Source organism: Hippichthys cyanospilos, chromosome 3 (genome assembly GCF_059441005.1).
Source record: "Hippichthys cyanospilos isolate Australia breed blue-spotted pipefish chromosome 3, RoL_Hcya_1.0, whole genome shotgun sequence".
NCBI lineage: Eukaryota > Metazoa > Chordata > Actinopteri > Syngnathiformes > Syngnathidae > Hippichthys > Hippichthys cyanospilos.
Genome location: NC_142371.1, coordinates 20,257,610 through 20,276,164, shown reverse-complemented (window position 1 = coordinate 20,276,164; position 18,555 = coordinate 20,257,610). Strand labels below are relative to the sequence as shown.

The 18,555-nt window shown below is 40.2% G+C and overlaps 1 protein-coding gene across 1 annotated transcript; it reads left to right on the top strand.

Moving 5' to 3' along the window:
• Window positions 1-257: 257 nt before the first annotated feature.
• Window positions 258-16,562, top strand: LOC148426202 (uncharacterized). Its single transcript, XM_088411860.1, has 9 exons — window positions 258-344; window positions 521-581; window positions 3,025-3,360; window positions 7,062-7,325; window positions 9,195-9,482; window positions 11,466-11,582; window positions 12,675-12,736; window positions 12,840-14,249; window positions 15,902-16,562. The coding sequence occupies exons 2-9, from the start codon at window positions 539-541 to the stop codon at window positions 15,929-15,931; spliced, it is 2,550 nt and encodes an 849-aa protein (XP_088267986.1). The 5' UTR covers window positions 258-344; window positions 521-538; the 3' UTR covers window positions 15,932-16,562.
• Window positions 16,563-18,555: the final 1,993 nt, after the last annotated feature.

Here is an 18,555-nt window from a genome sequence, read left to right as displayed (position 1 = left end):
TTCTTTTTAAATATTCTGTAATAATAATAGGGCAGGCGTTCATTTAGAAAAAAAAAAAGTCTACTCATGAATACAGTGTTTGTTTAGAAATGAGCAATGTATGCTATATTTTCAACGCTGCCTTTGTGGGGAACGTTGCCCCCACCAATATGGCCGCCAAGTTCCTACGTCGTCTTATTTCAGCTTTGTCAAGGTACTGGCCCTTTAAGAGAACAGGTGCATCAGTGACAGGTGGTAGGGGCGGATAACCCGGAAGTTGACAATGTTAGCGTAGCGTACCGAAACTGAGAATGACATTTATCACGTAAAAAAAAAAACAATGCTCATGAAGACAACATGCGCTGGTAAGTTAATAATAATTTCATTACATCCTCACAAGGGAGATTTTTTTTTGTATTAATGATGCATACGCGGAAGTTTGACACCAACATTAATTCATTTTGTGATCCGTCGCAAAACTTGAGTCTCGACGTCGTCCCAGCGGTTATTTTTGATCTATAATATTAAAGTTTTCCCACAGGCTTTCCTGACAGGCGACATGAAACGACTTGTGGCCTTCGTCGTCGGGCTCTCACTGGCAGGTAACAAAAAGCACGGCGCTTTCTTTTTCCTCCAGCTTTTCAAAAAGAGCCCCCAAATGGCCTCTGAGTCGGTGACGTGGGAAGAAAACAAGACGAGCTGCGTGGCATTTCAAACACGTTCACAGGAGGTAGAAAAAAAAAAAAAACAAGCCTTCAAACCGCCAAGTCGCCTTTCATTCGTTTGTCTTCATTCCTAAACCAGCACAGCAACGTTCCTTTCGTGACGCTTTCAATGACTCATCTCAAGATCGTAAATGTGAAAAATCATTAGTAAGGCAGTGATTGCACAACACTTTGAATTAGCTAATTAAAAGTTCAAATCCTCGCGATTAAATGACATTGAGATTTGTTGATCCGTTCCAAGACGTGATTTTATATGTAAATATGATTCGAGTAATATCTGCTTTTACCCACCGAAATGTGTGACGTGAACGCAACACGTCGTTGGCAACCAGTGGTTGAAGAAATACGTAAACTACTGTATGACTGTAATGTTTTACAATTTTATACAAGAAAATGTTACATTCGTAACAATAATGAGGTAAGAAAATAACAAACAACAAACGATATGGATTGTTTACTAACTTATAAAATATACCATGTGTTTATTAATATGAGCTGTTTATTCAGGTTTAATAGTTTTTCTAATTGTTCCTCAAATAAATACAGTATATCAATTAGAATATTTTTTTCTATTATTTTAAAACATTTTTTACTCTTTTAATTTTGCCAAATTTGCTATTTTAGTCAGAAACTTGAAGTCGTAATTAGCATTTAGCGGCCTTGAGTTTGACACCTGTGTTTTAATATATAAACATCAAAATAATTTGTGTAGTTTATTACACAAATGAATATTATAAATGTGTAGAAAATGTTTGTTTTGTCTTACATACCATTCAGCCCTTACCGTAACTTTATATTATAACTTGTTTTACTTATGTCACCCAAATCATGAAATTAAAATAATATTTAATGTATATTTGTATTTGTCCATTAAGAAGATTCTTTACTGTCCACTCAATTTTCCGCACACAAAAATTCATAATTTGATTTTACAGAACAGGGACGAGCGACAAGATTCCTCTGCTCAAATTGAGCTTTTAATTTCTATAAAAGCATGCATAATGTAAACAAAATATGTAGCGGTGTTCCTTTTCCGCTTGTCACATGCTAGCCCACACTGCCAGGCTGCACGATAAGAAAAAAAAAAAATCTCCGCGCGTTTGCATTGCTCCAAACTGGCGTAGAAAATTAGGCGGCGGGAATTTGAAATTACATTTCAATTTGCTCGTCGCGCGGGCCCGCCGTTCAAGCGTGCCAGATAATAATTCAAGTCGTAATCGCCGACATTCTCATTTAATTAAACAGTCATTTTTCCCCGCTGCCTATTGAAAATTGATTTGACCAAATGGTGATTGAGCCCACCGCGCAGTCTGAGGACGTTCTGCCAAAGTCTATTTTACCTTTTCCTCTAATAGAGCTTCTTTGAAATCATAAATAATGCAAAGTCATTAAGTTGGTTATGAAAATAGCAAGTAATTGGACTTGGGACTCATTCCTGAATATGAATTGTGCTTCTTCTTTGTACTCCACTTTATGTAAATACACACTAGTATACGGACACTACGGGGACACTGTTTGCCTGGTGTAATTATCCATCTAGGTCAGGATAATAGCTGCGGTGATTAATTTTCATTCTGCTTATTTTATCGCGGAGGGAACGTTACAATAACAGAACTAGTCCGTTCCGGGGTCAAAAGGTCACAAAAACGGCGTACAAGTGTAAAAGTAAGTCGAGCGGAACCAGTCATGTCGCATGAAAATGACATCACAGTTGCCCATGATGTCCAATGGCGTCTGTTTTCCGAGCTGCACCGTGATTGGCTGTTACCTGAGCCTTGCGCGGGTTATATTGTTATTTATCTTTTAATCTAATTATCTATGCTTTTTCTATGATGATTAGATCTCTTTTTGGGAATCAGATTTTTTGTGCTTGAGTTGTTGGCGGTTGCAAAACAAAAAGGTCAATCATACCACGAAGTGAACACTGATTGGCTGTCATTGCGTTTGGAATATCCCGATAGGCTCTTGTTAAGCGTGGGAGGGTAGAAGGAAAACATGAAAGTGGAGGAGCAGGTGTTAGTTTTTGACCTATTTTATATATAGAACGCCCGATGGCAGTTTGCCTACCACAGAAGCAGCTCGAGTTTAGCCTACCACATAAATCCAAAGCACCAAGTTAATGAAGAGCAACAAAGGCGCTGACGTATCAAATCTCTTTGCGAAGAAAATCCTGCATTTGAGCAAAGTCCTCAGACAGGACGGACCATGTTTTGTTTTCATTTAATTTCCAATGATTATTTTTCATGTACTTGCCAAGTATTCCGAAACATAACTTTATGTTCAGCAATCTACCTTTCCTCCATCGTATTTTGCCTTCCAGTCGTGGTGCGGACGCAGGACCCGGTCCCGATCCGATTCCAGGCTGACCCCGTGCTGGTGCTGAGCGGCACCGAGATCCAGTTCACGGTGCTGACCGTGCCGGAGGTGCTCCTAATGAGGTGGGAGTACCAGGGCGTGACGTTGGGCGTGTTTACCGGCGGTTCCTCCGTCATCGACGACGTGCCGCAGTTTCGCGGCCGCGTCACCATCACCGCCACGCAGCTGCGCATCGGAAGCGCCCAGCTGGGGGACGCCGGCACGTACTCGGTGGAAGTGGTTCCGCTCGTCTCCACCGGTCTGACGGCCAACTCCAGATCGGTACCTCTCAGGGTTTTTGGTAAGTGCTGAGCAAACTGGCATCTTCCTTAAAGGGACAATGTGTAAGGTTTAACGGCATCTTGTGGTGAAAAAATGTATTTATTTTAAACCCCACTACAATTTTCAATAATAACAAAAAATACGTATCACATCAACATGCATTTTTTAAAATGTAACAAATGGACCTGTAATCGCTAATTATATGACACAAAGCTGAAACCGATACTTGATATCGGTCGATTTTGACATTTGATATCGATCTAATACTGATAGTTGGTATCATCGCAATATCGATACCTATTATACGCTTGATACTCGTGCTTGATATTGGCTAGATATTGATACTTAAAATCTCCCCCATCCGGAACTTGATATCAGCAAAATACCAGTACTTGATAACAATCTGAGGTATCAGATCGATACTTGGTATTGGTGCAATATCAAAACTCAATGATGACACAATACCAATACTTTATATATACCGTATTTGAAGTACCATATCTCAATCTCAATATCGATAAGCATTGTAGGCCTGATTCTCATGCTTGACATGGCTAGATATTGATGCTTGATAGTGACGTGATATTGATACTTGATATCAACATAAAACAAACGCTTTACTTCGGCCCACCACTGATAGTTTGTATTGGTATTGATACGTATTGATACCGTCCCAATACGCAAGCTTGTTATTGACCTTTTTATCGACTAGATATCCGTGCACACGTTTGATATCGGCCCGATATTTGGTATTTGCTTGATACTTATACATGATTGTCAGACCAAAATGGTATCTTTTTTTTTCCCCCCAGGTGAGTCATTTGATTTCTTTTGTGCAAGGTGGTGGTTATCGCTTATATAACTATCGAGAGGAACAATCACATTTATGATAACGCGTACATTGTGCGCTCATGTAATCATGTGGATTATTTGCGCCGGTCTTCCCTCCATTGAAATGCAGCACACACTCTTTAAATGTGCCACTGCGCACTTTGGAGTGTATTTATACGCGCTATTTGCATTGATTTCCATAAAGGCCGCTCCAACGCGCCATCTCTTACGATCAACCCACGTTGGCGCTGTCCAGCCCGCCTCCGTTTCCCAACGCCGGCGCTAATGGCGCCCATGTCACGTCCTTGTTCGTCCGGCCCGCTACGCTCGGAAAATACCACACGCTCGCGTTGTGAGTCAGCGGGCCGCTGCAAAGGGGAAAACGGAAGCTAGCGCTTTGGAGACGTTTCGCATCGTTTCCTCCATTAGCATGATCAGGGAGATGAATTATACAATAAATGTACAACAAAAAATGGACAAGAAATGAGGAATTAGCTACCCCCCCCCCCCCCCCCCCCAAAAAAAAATGGTTTAGTTTAGGGATAGCTGGAAAAAAAACCGCAACATTACACGTTGGGCTGTCACCTCTGGCGTTAGCCCCATTAGCATATCGTTAGCACGTTAGCGAATTGCTGAATGACATCACACAGGAGGCACTTCGCATGACCTCAAATTAAACTCAAGTAAACGCACTTGCTCGAAATATTGCAAAAATAAATATTATTGCTCCCGGCGACTTGTAAATGATGCCTAGATCACTAGAAATGTAAAATAAAAACATGCAAATAAAACGACTTAAAAGGTCTCTGTGATAATAATCCGATTACCTTTTTTTTTCATTCTTTACATGACAATATATACAAAAAATTATATATATATATATATATATATATATATATACTTTATAATATTTTATTATTATTAATTTAAAGCGTTTAGGAATATTTTTCTGTGAACATATTTATTTTAATTCTTTTTGCGAACAGATCTGACATGTTATGTTAATTATTTAAAGTAGACAAATGTGAATTAATAATTTAGTAAATGATTTATTTTTGTGAACGGCTCTCCAATGTAATTGCAAAAGAGAATGCTTTATTTTTTTAGTATTTTTCCATGGTCGATGTGTTATAGATTTTTTTTCGAGAACAGGTCCGACACGTAATCTTGATTATATTTTTTGGACAAATCTTTAATAAATATCAAGTTAACGATTTCTCATCGTGAACAGATCTTTACCGTAATCTCAAAAGAGGACACTTGAATATTTTTCTGCGGACAAATATTTACTTTTTATTATTTCTTTTTACGAACAGGTCCGACAATGTATGTTGATTTTTTTTAGTGGACAAATATTGACTAATAATTTAGTTAATGATTCATTTTTTAACCCTACCCCTTGTAAACAGAATGAATCTAGAGGAGCAAGGACTGATGTCGGCATATATAATTTGAGAAAAACCGCATATCATGTTTTTTTAAGCAACCGCAACAGAAGACGTCCTTGTGGCGCCGTGATTTGCGCAACTATTAAACTTAGTTAGGCCGCAAGCCCTTGTTAAGTCGAGCGGAAAGCCAGCGAGCACTTTGGGCAATACTCCATGTTTGCGGTCCATCCCGAACGCCGCGCTCCCCGCGCGGTGATGAAAATCAGGCCGGCTCCAAGCAGCACTTCGGCGCCACTCATTCATCTGGCCTTTATTCACCATCTGTGCCCACACCTGCGCGCTGTATCCTGGGCACAAACATCAAAGCCACCCTCCGTTCTTCTCGCCACTTTATTAGTGCAAGGTATTCGCTTGTTTGTCGCGGAAATTTCCGAAAACGCACTTTGCGGTGGAATATGGCCGCATCTGACGCCGTGCTTTTGGGTAACAAGTAGACATAATATCGCAATCGACTCGTTCAATCCCAAAAGTTTTTTTTTTTTTAACTTCAGACATTAAATCCCAGGTATTTAATTCAAAGATTTTTTTTTTTAAGAGACCAGACATTCAATCCCAGGTACTTCTTTATATTTCTTTCAATTTTATACGAGTGTTTTGCTAAAAGAGGCCCTGAAAATGGCGGCTAGTAAATGAAATAAAGACTCAAGTAATCAATTACTTTATGTATCCAAGACTAAAATAATTAATTACTGTAAGTCGTTAAGAATTAAATAGCCAATTGCTTTGGGCTACAGTACTTGTATTTTATTAGGTAATTAAGTAGGAAATGATTACTTGGGTACTTAAGGTACTAAAGTAATTGAGTAATCCATTAATTTAGTAGGAGCCATTTTGTATCCTTCTTTAGCTAAACACTTGAAAAATGTTGAAAAAAACACCAAGGATTGAACATATATGTATACACACCGTATTTTCCACACTATAAGGCGCACCTAAAAGCCTTAATTTTTTTTAAAAAGCTGACTGTGCGCCTTATAATCAGGTGCGCCTTATATGTGGATCAATATTGAGATTGGGATTCGTAGATGGGGAATAAACTGATAAAGTAAGCTTTACCCGTTTCTTTTGTGTGTTCACAGTTGAACGAGGTTGCTCATATTGACATTGACTTATTATGCTATTGCGAGTTTAGAGTTATTATTTGAGTTATCATTGTTATTACTTTGAGTATTACTATATTGTGTTTGAAAAAGTTTGAAAATGTCATTAATTTAGGGTGCGCCTTATAATCCAGTGCGCCTTATATATGGAAAAAGTTTGAAAATGTCACTAATTGAGGGTGCGCCTTATAACCCAGTGCGCTTTATAGTGCGGAAAAAAAAAAATATATATATATATATATACACACACACACACATACACACACACACACACACACACACAAGTGTAAATGTTTCTATTGTAAATAATATTGATTGACTGTGTTTCTCGACTGGAATAGACGGCGTGTCTGGGGTGACGGTTTCCGTGCCGTCGGTGGCAACGGAAGGGGGAAACATCACGCTAGTGTGCACCTCAGGTGGCACCGAGCTCACCTTTCAGTGGGGTAAAGACGGCGCGGCGCTCAGCGAAGACGGCAGGATTAGCATCATTGACGGGTCGCTGATCATCAACCCGGGCCAGCGTGGCGACGCCGGAGATTATACGTGCACGGTCAGCAACCCGGTCAGCGCCCTCACCGCCGCCAGGACACTCACCGTTTTCTGTGAGTTGGCTTGTTTCTTTTTTTTTTTTTAAAGTGATTTAAAGAAAGGAGTTTGCGTAAGGTTGTGGAGTGATCAAAGAGGGATGGACTTTTTTTTCTGTTTGGTTTTGTGAGCGAAAAATTCATCCTAATTCATTACAAACAATCGCATTGTCACTTTAGTCGTGTAATTTTTTTCTAAGGCACTTCAACTTCCTTCATATTGCGACTTATTTTTCTACAAACATTTTGTATATATATTTTAGCCTCATTTGCACATTGGTTTATTTTTTGCTACATTTTTAAATGTTAGTGTAACATTGACTTTCCTTCTCAAAGATGACACTTGTACAATTCTGATTTTATATATATATATATATATATATATATATATATATATATATATGATATTTAAAATGGCATCTATTTGTGTATTATGCCTACTTTTATCAATTTGCATCTTTTATTTACCAAATAGGTAGTTAAATTATTACTAAAATGTTGTAGTTAGGTTAAATATAGTTAGTTAAATATATATCCTAAATAAATATAAATCCTTCATTTCTGACTAGTGCGTGAATCTTTAATATTACTAAAAATTTACAAGAATAACATCCTAACGACGCAATAATTCAAGTCGTAATGTGACATTTATCATATATTTATATAAATGTCGCAGAATAAAGTCCAAACATTGACTTGAAATTACAATATTATCCTAATAACCTAATAATAACATAACACTCTAATGTCATATCCTATTTTCTTATTCCTCTTATTCCATTATGTCCCAACTCATAATTTTTTCAACTAGAGTTTTTTATGTTCTTTGTGTATGACAAATGTATTCATAGAACATGAAGCCTTTTTTTCCCCTCTGGAGTTATCCTTAGGTTTTTTTTAATTATTCATACATTAGTCAGTAAGAAATAATAGAAATAGTTGAAAATGCAAAATAATACCCAAACTGCACTCCTATCTACTTACATATCCATAACGATGCATAGATCCATAATCATTTAATTTTTTTGCTAGCTAATTAAAGGAAACCTTAAGCTCCTTGGCGGAGGTAATAAATCGGCGCCAACAACCCAGAAAGTCTCTCGGTCTTTGGAGGTGAAAACAAATCGATAGTAAGTGTATCTTGTGATGCTGATAACAACCTGCTGTGTCCATCATTGCGGCAGACGCACCCGACACGCGTTCGCTCAACTGCGCGTTGTCGTAAGAAAGCATTCACCCTTTGAAACCGTATTTCGGCTTAGCACAATTTTCGACATTTGCAATTAGCGATTCCTTATGCACCATCAATTCATTGAAGTCATTTAGTAAAAATATGGCAGGTATAAAAAAGAAACTTGACGAATCGATCTTCCTCAAATGGTGTCGATTAAAAACGTGTTGTTGTTGTTTTACCGGTGGCTCAGGCTTCATTATAGCTGAGTATGGCATAAATTAGCCGATAGCCAGCAGCACTCAAGTGCTCCATATAGGCTGGCACGAGTGACTTAAATGACTTCCCCTTTGATGCTAGCAGTTTGACACGGTTTCCGTTCCTACTGATCACTTTTTACCAAATCTTGTTGATTTTTTCTTATGGAAAATTCGACTCATCCACCAATATTTAGATTTAAAAAAAAAAAAAAATTCTTGGACAGGAAAGCAGTGTGCCTTTAATTTAAAAGTAAAAAAAAAAAAAAAAGAAAATCAAAACTGTTTGAAAAATTGTTCATTTATAATTAAGTGAACTATTTTTCAAATTCATTCACAAACACTTTGAACTCCTTCATTGCCAGCCCTGTTAAAATGGAAATGTTTGACAAAACAAAAAAACGTCTACGGTCATCAATGGCGCCGAACGAGGTCATTTTTTTCCCCCCCTGTCCTCAGATGGACCCGACACTCCGGTCCTGACCAAGGACGCCCCCAAAGACTGCGTGGGCAGCGCCGACGTTCGGGCGGGCCAGACCTTGCGTCTCACCTGCCTGTCGGACTCGCTGCCCCCCGCCCTCTTCGCGTGGCAGCGCGACGGCGCCCCGGTGACGCCGGCGCAGCCCGACAGCGGCGTGCTCAACGTCCGGACGTCGTCCCCGGACGACAGCGGCCGCTATTCCTGCACCGCCCGCAACGCCGTCACGGGCGGCGAGTCGGCGCGGGAGACGGACGTGTCCGTGGAAAGTGAGTTATGACCAAGGTTGACCTCTGGGCGGGTAATAATGATGGCGCCGGGTTTTGGAGCAGCGCCCCCCACACCCCCACCCCCCCCGCCTTCCGCGTATCTGTCTTCATGACAGCGGAGGGACACGGTGCATCCTGGGAGATTGATCTGGCGGGAATTTGGTCAAAGTCATTCGGTGACTTCCACACACACACACTTCCATCTTTTGCTTTCATTTATTTTTCTTCCTCACTCTCCTTATCTGTTCTCCGTGGCCTCATTATCTTTGTTACCTCTGCCAAGCTCAAAGGGCAAAACCGTTTTTCTTTTTTTTAATGTAACCAGCATAACTCAAAAATCACTCCAATTTCTAATCAAATTTAAATGACCCGTCAATAATAATAATAATATTCGCAAGGGTGACATTGAGACAATGAAAATACAGTGAAAATATGAGAAAATAATAGTAAAGTATTACTTAAATGTATTACTTCATTCTAATGCGTTTACCACTTTAGGAGTGTGGTCATAATGAAAGTAAAGCAAGAAATTTGTGCTAATTTTTTTTTTTTGACTTTTTTTACACTCTGAAAAAAGAAACAAAGGTGAAACAATGTCAAAATATTTATTTCCTCTATGGAACTTCACTCACTTTGCAAACTACATTGCATTTTTTCCTGAATTGTGTAAATGCTTTTGAAGGCCTAATAATTTATTTGTTATTTATGAATGTTTTCTTCCTCCAACCGCTCAAATCCATACGTACAGTATGTAGGTTACATTTATTAACACCCACAAAAAAATACTGAAAAATGCTATGGTCTGTCTTTGTAGTCTGTGACGTGATGATGACACTTGAAGACATAGACTTAACTGGTCTCTACTGCCACCTACTGTCTTGAGGTGAAACACAAGTCAACAAAAAAGTTTCTGTTTGCTGACATAGTTTGACCTCCTCCGCTCAATGGAATGTTGCCAAAATCGCAGGAAAATCAATGTCATAAATCCTTTTAAAATGCATCTCAAAAATGATAATTACAATGTTTTTATATGGTCCAAATTTTGGACAATGATTATATTTGTCCACAGAATCTCGCATGTCCAGCTGCAATCACATAGAACTATCAGATTTGTTGCATTTTGAAATTTTACATGTTTTAATCATCTGCTGGAAATTTTAGCTCCCAAGTGTTTTTCTCCGAATTGATTCTTTTATAATATCATAAAAAAATCAAAGGAATTGACATAATTTGGAGCATAATGCTACAAAGGTTAAAACCGACATTCTGATTGAAATGGCATTTATGGAATATCAATCATGAAACAATATCCAGCTGTTTTTGTTATTCAGGCTGCAGCTGAAATTGCTTAGGTAACAACCAATCACAGCTCAGCATTACCTGACTCCTACGCTACCGTGACGTGTCAAAAGCAAGAGGCAAAATGGCCGCCCCCTGAGATGGATAAAAACAGACGGATTAGTTCATTCGTTCATATTTTGCAAACGCCATATTAATCAGAATGCCGTGTTTAGATTTGTAGGGCTAAAAAGAACATATCAATTATTATTTTATTTATTTTGTCCTCGGCTTCCCTTTTAATTCACGAGAATAAAGTCCTCCATTAACAACAACAAATATTCTATATCACTTTGAAATTTCTGATTATAAATGCGAATGACGATCGCAAAAAAGTTGCGAGAAATGATTTGAAATTTTCTAATCAAACTTGCTAGCCTCTAGGCCATAGGTGTGGAACTCCAGTCCTGGAGGGCCGGCATCCTGCATGTTTTCCGGTTTTCTTTCCCCAACACACCTGATTCAAATAATGAGCTCATCAGCAAGCTCTGCGGGAGCTTCGAAATGATCCCAATCATTTGAATCAGGTGTGTTTGAGGGAAAAGGTTTGAAAACATGTAGGATACCGGCCCTCCAGGACTGGAGTTCCACACATGTGCTCTAGGCCTATCTGTGATTTGACTTGCGTTTTTCTTTGTGATTCAGATATTTGTCTGGATGTGGGGGAAGTGGTGGGCATCGTGATCGGCAGCTTTCTTCTGCTGGTCATCCTGGTGCTGCTCATCTTGTTGCTGGTGTGTCTCGTGCTAAGGAGACGACGGGGTAAGATCTTCATTAGTTTTTTTTTTTGGGGGGGGTGAAATGGGACAAAAATAAAAGTGTGGTTTATTTATTTACAAGGAATATTATTTCAGGAAGATATCATTTATTCAATATTCTGTATAAAACATTCAAACAAATATCACGTCTGCTGATTTTAAGCGTTTTAGCGGAAACTTAACATATCTTGTGTAAAAACATAGTTATTTCATAGCTTTCTTAATTTTAAATGTAGTAGAACATAGTTTGGCGATTTAGCTCATTTTCAAATGGTCTATTGTTAAAATGACCAAGTAATTGATCAATTAGTCAATCTGATCAACTCGGGTGGGGGCGGCCATTTTGCTGCCGAGTTGCTCGGGTAACAACCAATCATGGAACATTTGTTTTCTGAGTTCAGTCACGTGACATTTGTAAACTGAGCCGTGATTGGTCATTAACTGAGCCCGGCGCATCTGTGATGTCATTCTCGGTCGACAGTAAGTGACAAAATGGCCGCTCTTAGTTGGCTACGCCACTGGATTTTAATGCTTCATTCATATTCCACAAAAGTAATATTCATAAGAATACATTTTTATCGATCAGTGGCACTAATAATACATATTATTGTAGAGATTATTTTTTCGTTGACTTCCCCTTTAAATCACAATGCTCTTCAAATATACATGCCTACTAATTAATGATTATAACCTTCTGGATTCATACAATGTCATGCATTTATTAAAGCACAGGCATTTTTCCGCAAATCGTGTTCTGTTTTTGTACAAATATTCATCAACGTTACTCCTTCCATAAATACTTCTATAACGACTGAATCCAACGTGTGTAATTTGGCTACGCGACACGTCGCGCTATCATGTCACAGAGAAGGTAATTTCAAAAAGCGAGTGTTACCACCTTTTTCCCCCCCGAGGCATTTATTCGAGACAAGGCAATTAGTTTGATAATTGAGGCGTGCGGCGTCTTTGCACGGAGGCATATTTGAGGAAATACGGCGCATGCTTTTCGCTAAATCCTGCATTTACTGTACAAGCGTAGCTACTACTGCCGTGCAGGTGATTTTGTATTTAATTGTTTACTGCTGTGTTGTTACAGCGCAACAAAGGCAAAACCAAGCCATCGTGGTCCAGAAGAACCACACAAATCCCCGACCTCTAGTAAGCCTGCTCGCACATGATTCGCTATCGATTTTTAACCAGCGTGTGAGGCGCCGCTGAAACCCAACCCCCCCACCTTCCTTTTCCTCCTGTCTCCATTAAGCCTCAAGATCCACGCGTTGACCTCGCGAGGGATCTGGCCCAAGGTCCCGACCCCCCTGTCTTCCAATCAAACCTGCAAGGCCGCCGCCCGGCGGGGTTACCCGCCGCGCGGCGTCAAAGAACCGCCGACCCGCCGACGCTGCGGCTCAACAACCTGCGGCAAAACGATCAACTCCTTGCCGAGGTTCCGCGCGACGCGTCCTCGTATCCGCTCGACGGCGTCGACAACCCGACTTTCGCGCGGGCGGACGCGCAGCGGCCCAACTCCAACATCGTCATCCAGACGGGCTCTGCTCAAGGCGGCGGACGGCCCGCGGGTGTCCAACTCAGCCTGACTCAAGGTTCTCAGCGGAACGCGCAGATGCCCACCATCCACGTCAACCTCAACTCCTTTCCTCCAGAAGCCATGAATAATCCTCCCCAGTTAACAGGCGCGGGACAATCAAGCCCCAGAATGCAAAGCGAGCCAACCGCGAGTTTACAGCCCCGAACTGGGCTCATCCCGACAGGATACACTCACTCGCACGCCGCTCAGCGTAACGCCAGGACACAGACTTACCAACAGGAGGTCCAGCAGATGCCATGGGATCTCCTGAGAGGAACTCCAGCGTATCCCAGCAGGGGCCCGAGGGGACAGACCTCAGAAATGACAGACTACACCAACCGTCCGCCCTTGCGCCAAAATCAAATTCAACCGCCAGGCAGAAACCCGGAAGAAGACCGGACGAGGAGCCGCTCGGCCGATTTTAGGGACTCGCGCCCTCTGAGATTGCCGCAGCTTGAGCCCGCCGACCGCTCGCACAGAAGCCCCCCGACGCAAAGGGAGAGAGCCAGGGGCCCGTCTCAATCTGCCTCCAGCGGAGAAACGGCGCCCAACAGCAACCCCTTCGTCAGCCCGCAGACTGTCGGGCACAGCAACCCGTTCAGCGTGGACACCCGAGCGCTGGCGGATCCAAACCACCTCCACCAAGCGCAAGTGGTCCAGCAACAGAGGGCGGCCCTGGCCCAAGCGCAAACCCGAGCGGCTCAAACCGCCAACCGACCCGGCCAAGCGGCCGCCGCCTCAAGCCGGCGCCGACCCGGCGCGCTCACCCAAGCCGCGCTTAAAACCCACACCGAGCGCGCCGAGACCTTCCAGAACCGAAGGCAGCAAACCCAAGCAGCTCTGCTTCACCCCGGACCCCAAGCCGCTTCCGCGCCGGCGGGACCGCGACCTCCCACCCCTCCGCCTGTTATCCCGCTAACTCGCTTCCAGAGCCTTCCCAGAACCAACACCCAGCATAGATCCAATCAGCGCCGCTCCGCACGCGCCGGCCACCATCAGCATCACGCAAGAACTCACACCCGAGGCCACGCCGCCCACGCTGGTCACGGCCGTCCCGCCCACGGACACGCCGCTCACCCACGGCAGGTGAGTTGCTTCCGATCCGCTCCAAATCTCTTCTGCTGTCGGGATCACGAAAATGTACTTAGAGGGGAAGTCGAGTTTAAAATGTGCCTTACAATATGTTCCATGTGGCCCAACTACTCTGAACATCACATCCCAATTAATATTGCGTTTATGGAATATGAAGTAACTGGCAAAATCCACTCGTTTTTTGGAAATGGCCATTTTGCTACTTTCTGTCCATCAAAAATGACATCGTGGTTGCTCAGGAATCCTAATGACACAGCTGATATTGTCACATGATCAACAGTTTTTTAATTTCAGCCTCTCAATAGTAAATATTTGCTTTTTATAGTCCTCCTCTTGAGCAGACCTATATATTTTTTTTTATGTTGAATGAAAGTAACACATTTTCAGATATTTGCTTTTTTCAGTAACCCAATCATAATTCATATATGTTTAGCATTTTCTGCAGTCAATTTATTGAGTGAACAAATTGATAATAAAACTCATTTTTGAAAAATTTGAAAATTAAGGTTTTTTGAGAAAGAGCTACCAAAACAAGATTAGCATTTGAAGACCCTTGTCACTTTTTTTGTTTTTTTTTATAATAATCTCCATGTTTGGCGGAAAACAAAATACCTGGTCACTGAAGTACGGTGGCTGGGTTGTGCAAAACATAATATCAAATTGCGAAACACTTTTTACATTGCATGAAACAAAATCGCGTTTCGAAAGACAAACATGAAAAGCGGGAACACATGTTTCAGAAAACAAAAGAACAAAATCATAAACGAACATTTCAGAAATATAATTACAAAAAAACTTGAATTGACCTTTAACTCATTCACTCTATGAGTTAAATAATGGGTAAGGATTTCAGAATGCTTTCAGAAAACAAAAAACAAAAGCCGATATTTAGCAATTAGGCGTGTTTTAGTTACTGTATATCCCAAACTGTAAGCCCAGCAAAAATTCAGCCAGGAAACAATTTTTGTTACGTATAAGCTGAACTGGACTATAAACTACAGGTCATAGCATCAGATATTTACCCAGAAAAATCATACTTTTTTAAAAAATTCTTTTTTTTTCCCCATTTCAAATTCAAAATCGATACCCCCATAACGTCTTCTGATACCCTTTATTCCATTCGTCGATTATTTTCGCGCTTAATTCATATATACAAACCTATACACTGTAAATATCAAATGTACACGTCACAAACTTTTATACAGGATTTTATTCCATTCAGACACCATTTTTATCTTTTTAATAATGTATTTTTAAAACTTTTTGAGCACACACCTTGGAACAGATACATTTATTTGCTGATTGCCCCCTGGTGGTTATTTAAAAAAACTGCAGATAAGCCACACTATACCCAGAATACGGGGCTCAAATCATGAGAAAAAATTTGCGGCTTATAGTCTGAAAAATACTTTGTTTTTCACATCCCAGTCATCATATCAAAAGTTTAAATCACACACGTGCATCTTAGATGTAAACAAAAAGGAGAATGAAGCATGACGTTAAAAATACAGAAATAAATAAAAAAAATATGCATTCACCTTTTTGGCAGCTTTACAAGCTGCGCCGCTGCTTTTTGTTTCCCGCACTCTTGTCTTCTTGCTTTTTGTGGCGGTTGCACGTCAACAAGGAAACGTTTGTGTCTCCAGCATCAGGCTCACCGGGGGAGGCCGAGGTGATGACGGATGTCGCTCTCGGGACTTGTGAAAAACGCCAAAACAACAACAAAGGTAACTCGAAAGCTGTTTAAAAAAAAAAAAAGTGTATATGGGAAAAGAGTGCAGCTAGCTAAAAGAAACTCAAATGAGCTACGTGGGCGCGGCTTGGCGTACGCCGCGGTATTTATTGTGTTTACGGATGCTCGTCGCGACGCTTCTCAATTAAGAGGATCGGCCTCGGCGGAGCCGGGGAAGGCACGCTCGGCTAACCGTGAAGGGGATCCCGCAATTGGACTGCCGCTTATTAATTAAAGGCTTTTGTGCCACTTAAATGAGTTGGGGATGTAATCGCAGCGAGGCACCGGTGAGGTCAGCGCAAAGAGAACGGGCGGGCCCGGCCCGAGGCGCTTTCTGCTGAAAACGCCAATTTGTCGAGGTCGTCGTCATCAAGGGATGCCGTTCGTACTTCATGTATTTATTGAATTTGCTTCACTCGGGGGATGATGCGCTTGGCAATGTTTTATTAAGCTTCTAGCTGCTACTTCTCGCATGTTTTGTCCTGCCAACTTGAAATCGCCAAAGATTACAATGAACGATATCTATTGCTTACGATTATGGGCAAAGAATAAAAATGTTTTTACACTGGACATAGGATTGAATTTGATGTTTCTCTTTGTGATTTAGTAGCGCTTCATTTCTTTAGATCTAGACCATTATGATTATGGTTAATATTGGACCCAGATTAGGGTGATATATTTATAATATATATATTTTTTCTCTCTCTCTCACTCACTATATATATATATATATATATATATATATATATATATATATATATATATATTGTAGCAGACCGCTTTACTGGCGATTTTGATCTTTTATTGATGAGCGACATTCATTGCCATCATTGTCACTTTCACCGTAATTGCATGCACCTGGATCACCGTCACCTTCATCACCGTAAGAGCTGAAATCAATGTTCAAACATGTACAAACATAAACTCAAAACATTGTTGCGATTGTAATCAAACGCACATGAAGTGAAATTTAAACAGGTAATGAAAAACACACCTTTTGCCTCTTCGGAAGGACTTGCTGGCTACCGTTCAAACAAAACTACCGTTCGAAACTCAAAGCTCCGTGCCAACAAAAAATCAAGCTACCTTTTGTATACACAAAACCGGAAGTACGAAGGAAAAATAAAAGTGTCCGATACAAAACGGAAGATGCCTTTCATGCATCAAGTTCCAAGAGGAAACCATGGCCGTTATGGTTATTTACATATATATGTATATCTATCTATATAGATAGATAGATAGATAGATAGATAGATAGATAGATAGATAGATAGATAGATAGAGCTAACAGCCTGTGAGAGATAGATAGATAGATAGATAGATAGATAGATAGATAGATAGATAGATAGATAGATAGATAGATAGATAGAGCTAACAGCCTGTGAGAGATAGATAGATAGATAGATAGATAGATAGATAGATAGATAGATAGATAGATAGATAGATAGATAGATAGATAGATAGATAGAGCTAACAGCCTGTGAGAGATAGATAGATAGATAAATAGATAGATAGATAGATAGATAGATAGATAGATAGATAGATAGATAGATAGATAGATAGAAAGCTTGCTATTTTGATAGCTAGCAAGCTAGCTTTTTAGATAGATAGATAGATAGATAGATAGATAGATAGATAGATAGATAGATAGAGCTAACAGCCTGTGAGAGCTAGATAGATAGATAGATAGATAGATAGATAGATAGATAGATAGATAGATAGATAGATAGATAGATAGATAGATAGATAGATAGAAAGCTTGCTATTTTGATAGCTAGCAAGCTAGCTTTTTAGATAGATAGATAGATAGATAGATAGATAGATAGATAGATAGATACATAGATAGATAGATAGATAGATACATAGATAGATAGATATCCAAGTTTATGAATGGAGAATAAAAATCAGTAAATGGTGAGCACCATTAAAAGATGAATGTGCGAAAATTTGAGTGTAAACACGTTTTAGTCTTTTGAAAAGTAGGGATTTCAACATGGTAACATTCAAAATGCTTTAACTTTGTCAATGTCTGAGCAACCTGCATGCATTAAAGGGAATTTAGGGTAGAATTGAAATATGCTGTATTAAGTGTATTTAAAAAATGTATGAAATCATACAACATGACAGACCATTCAGCAGCCCTTCATTTGAACTATATATATATATATATATATATATATATATATATATATATATATATATATATATATATATATATATATATAGTGAAAAAGTCTTGAGAAGCACACTGGTTGAGTACAGTCATTTCCGGTAATACCAAGACCTCTTCTGATTTGAAGCCCTAAACAAACCAAGCAGCTTTTTTTTTTTCCCCCTCTAAAATCAACAGTTTTCTGTTTTCTAAGCACATTTTCGAGCCTTTGATTAAAAAAAAAAAAGTAAACCCAGAGGCTGAAGTTTGTTGCGTTTTGTGTGTTTGTGTAGCACGCGCAGTCGGTGAATAGGTCAAAACTCTTGCAAGAGCACTGTTTATTTTTTGCCGCTCGCCTGTTTAAATTTAGAAAAAGCCAAGAGCTGTCGGCACTGGTGGAGTAGAACAACAACAAG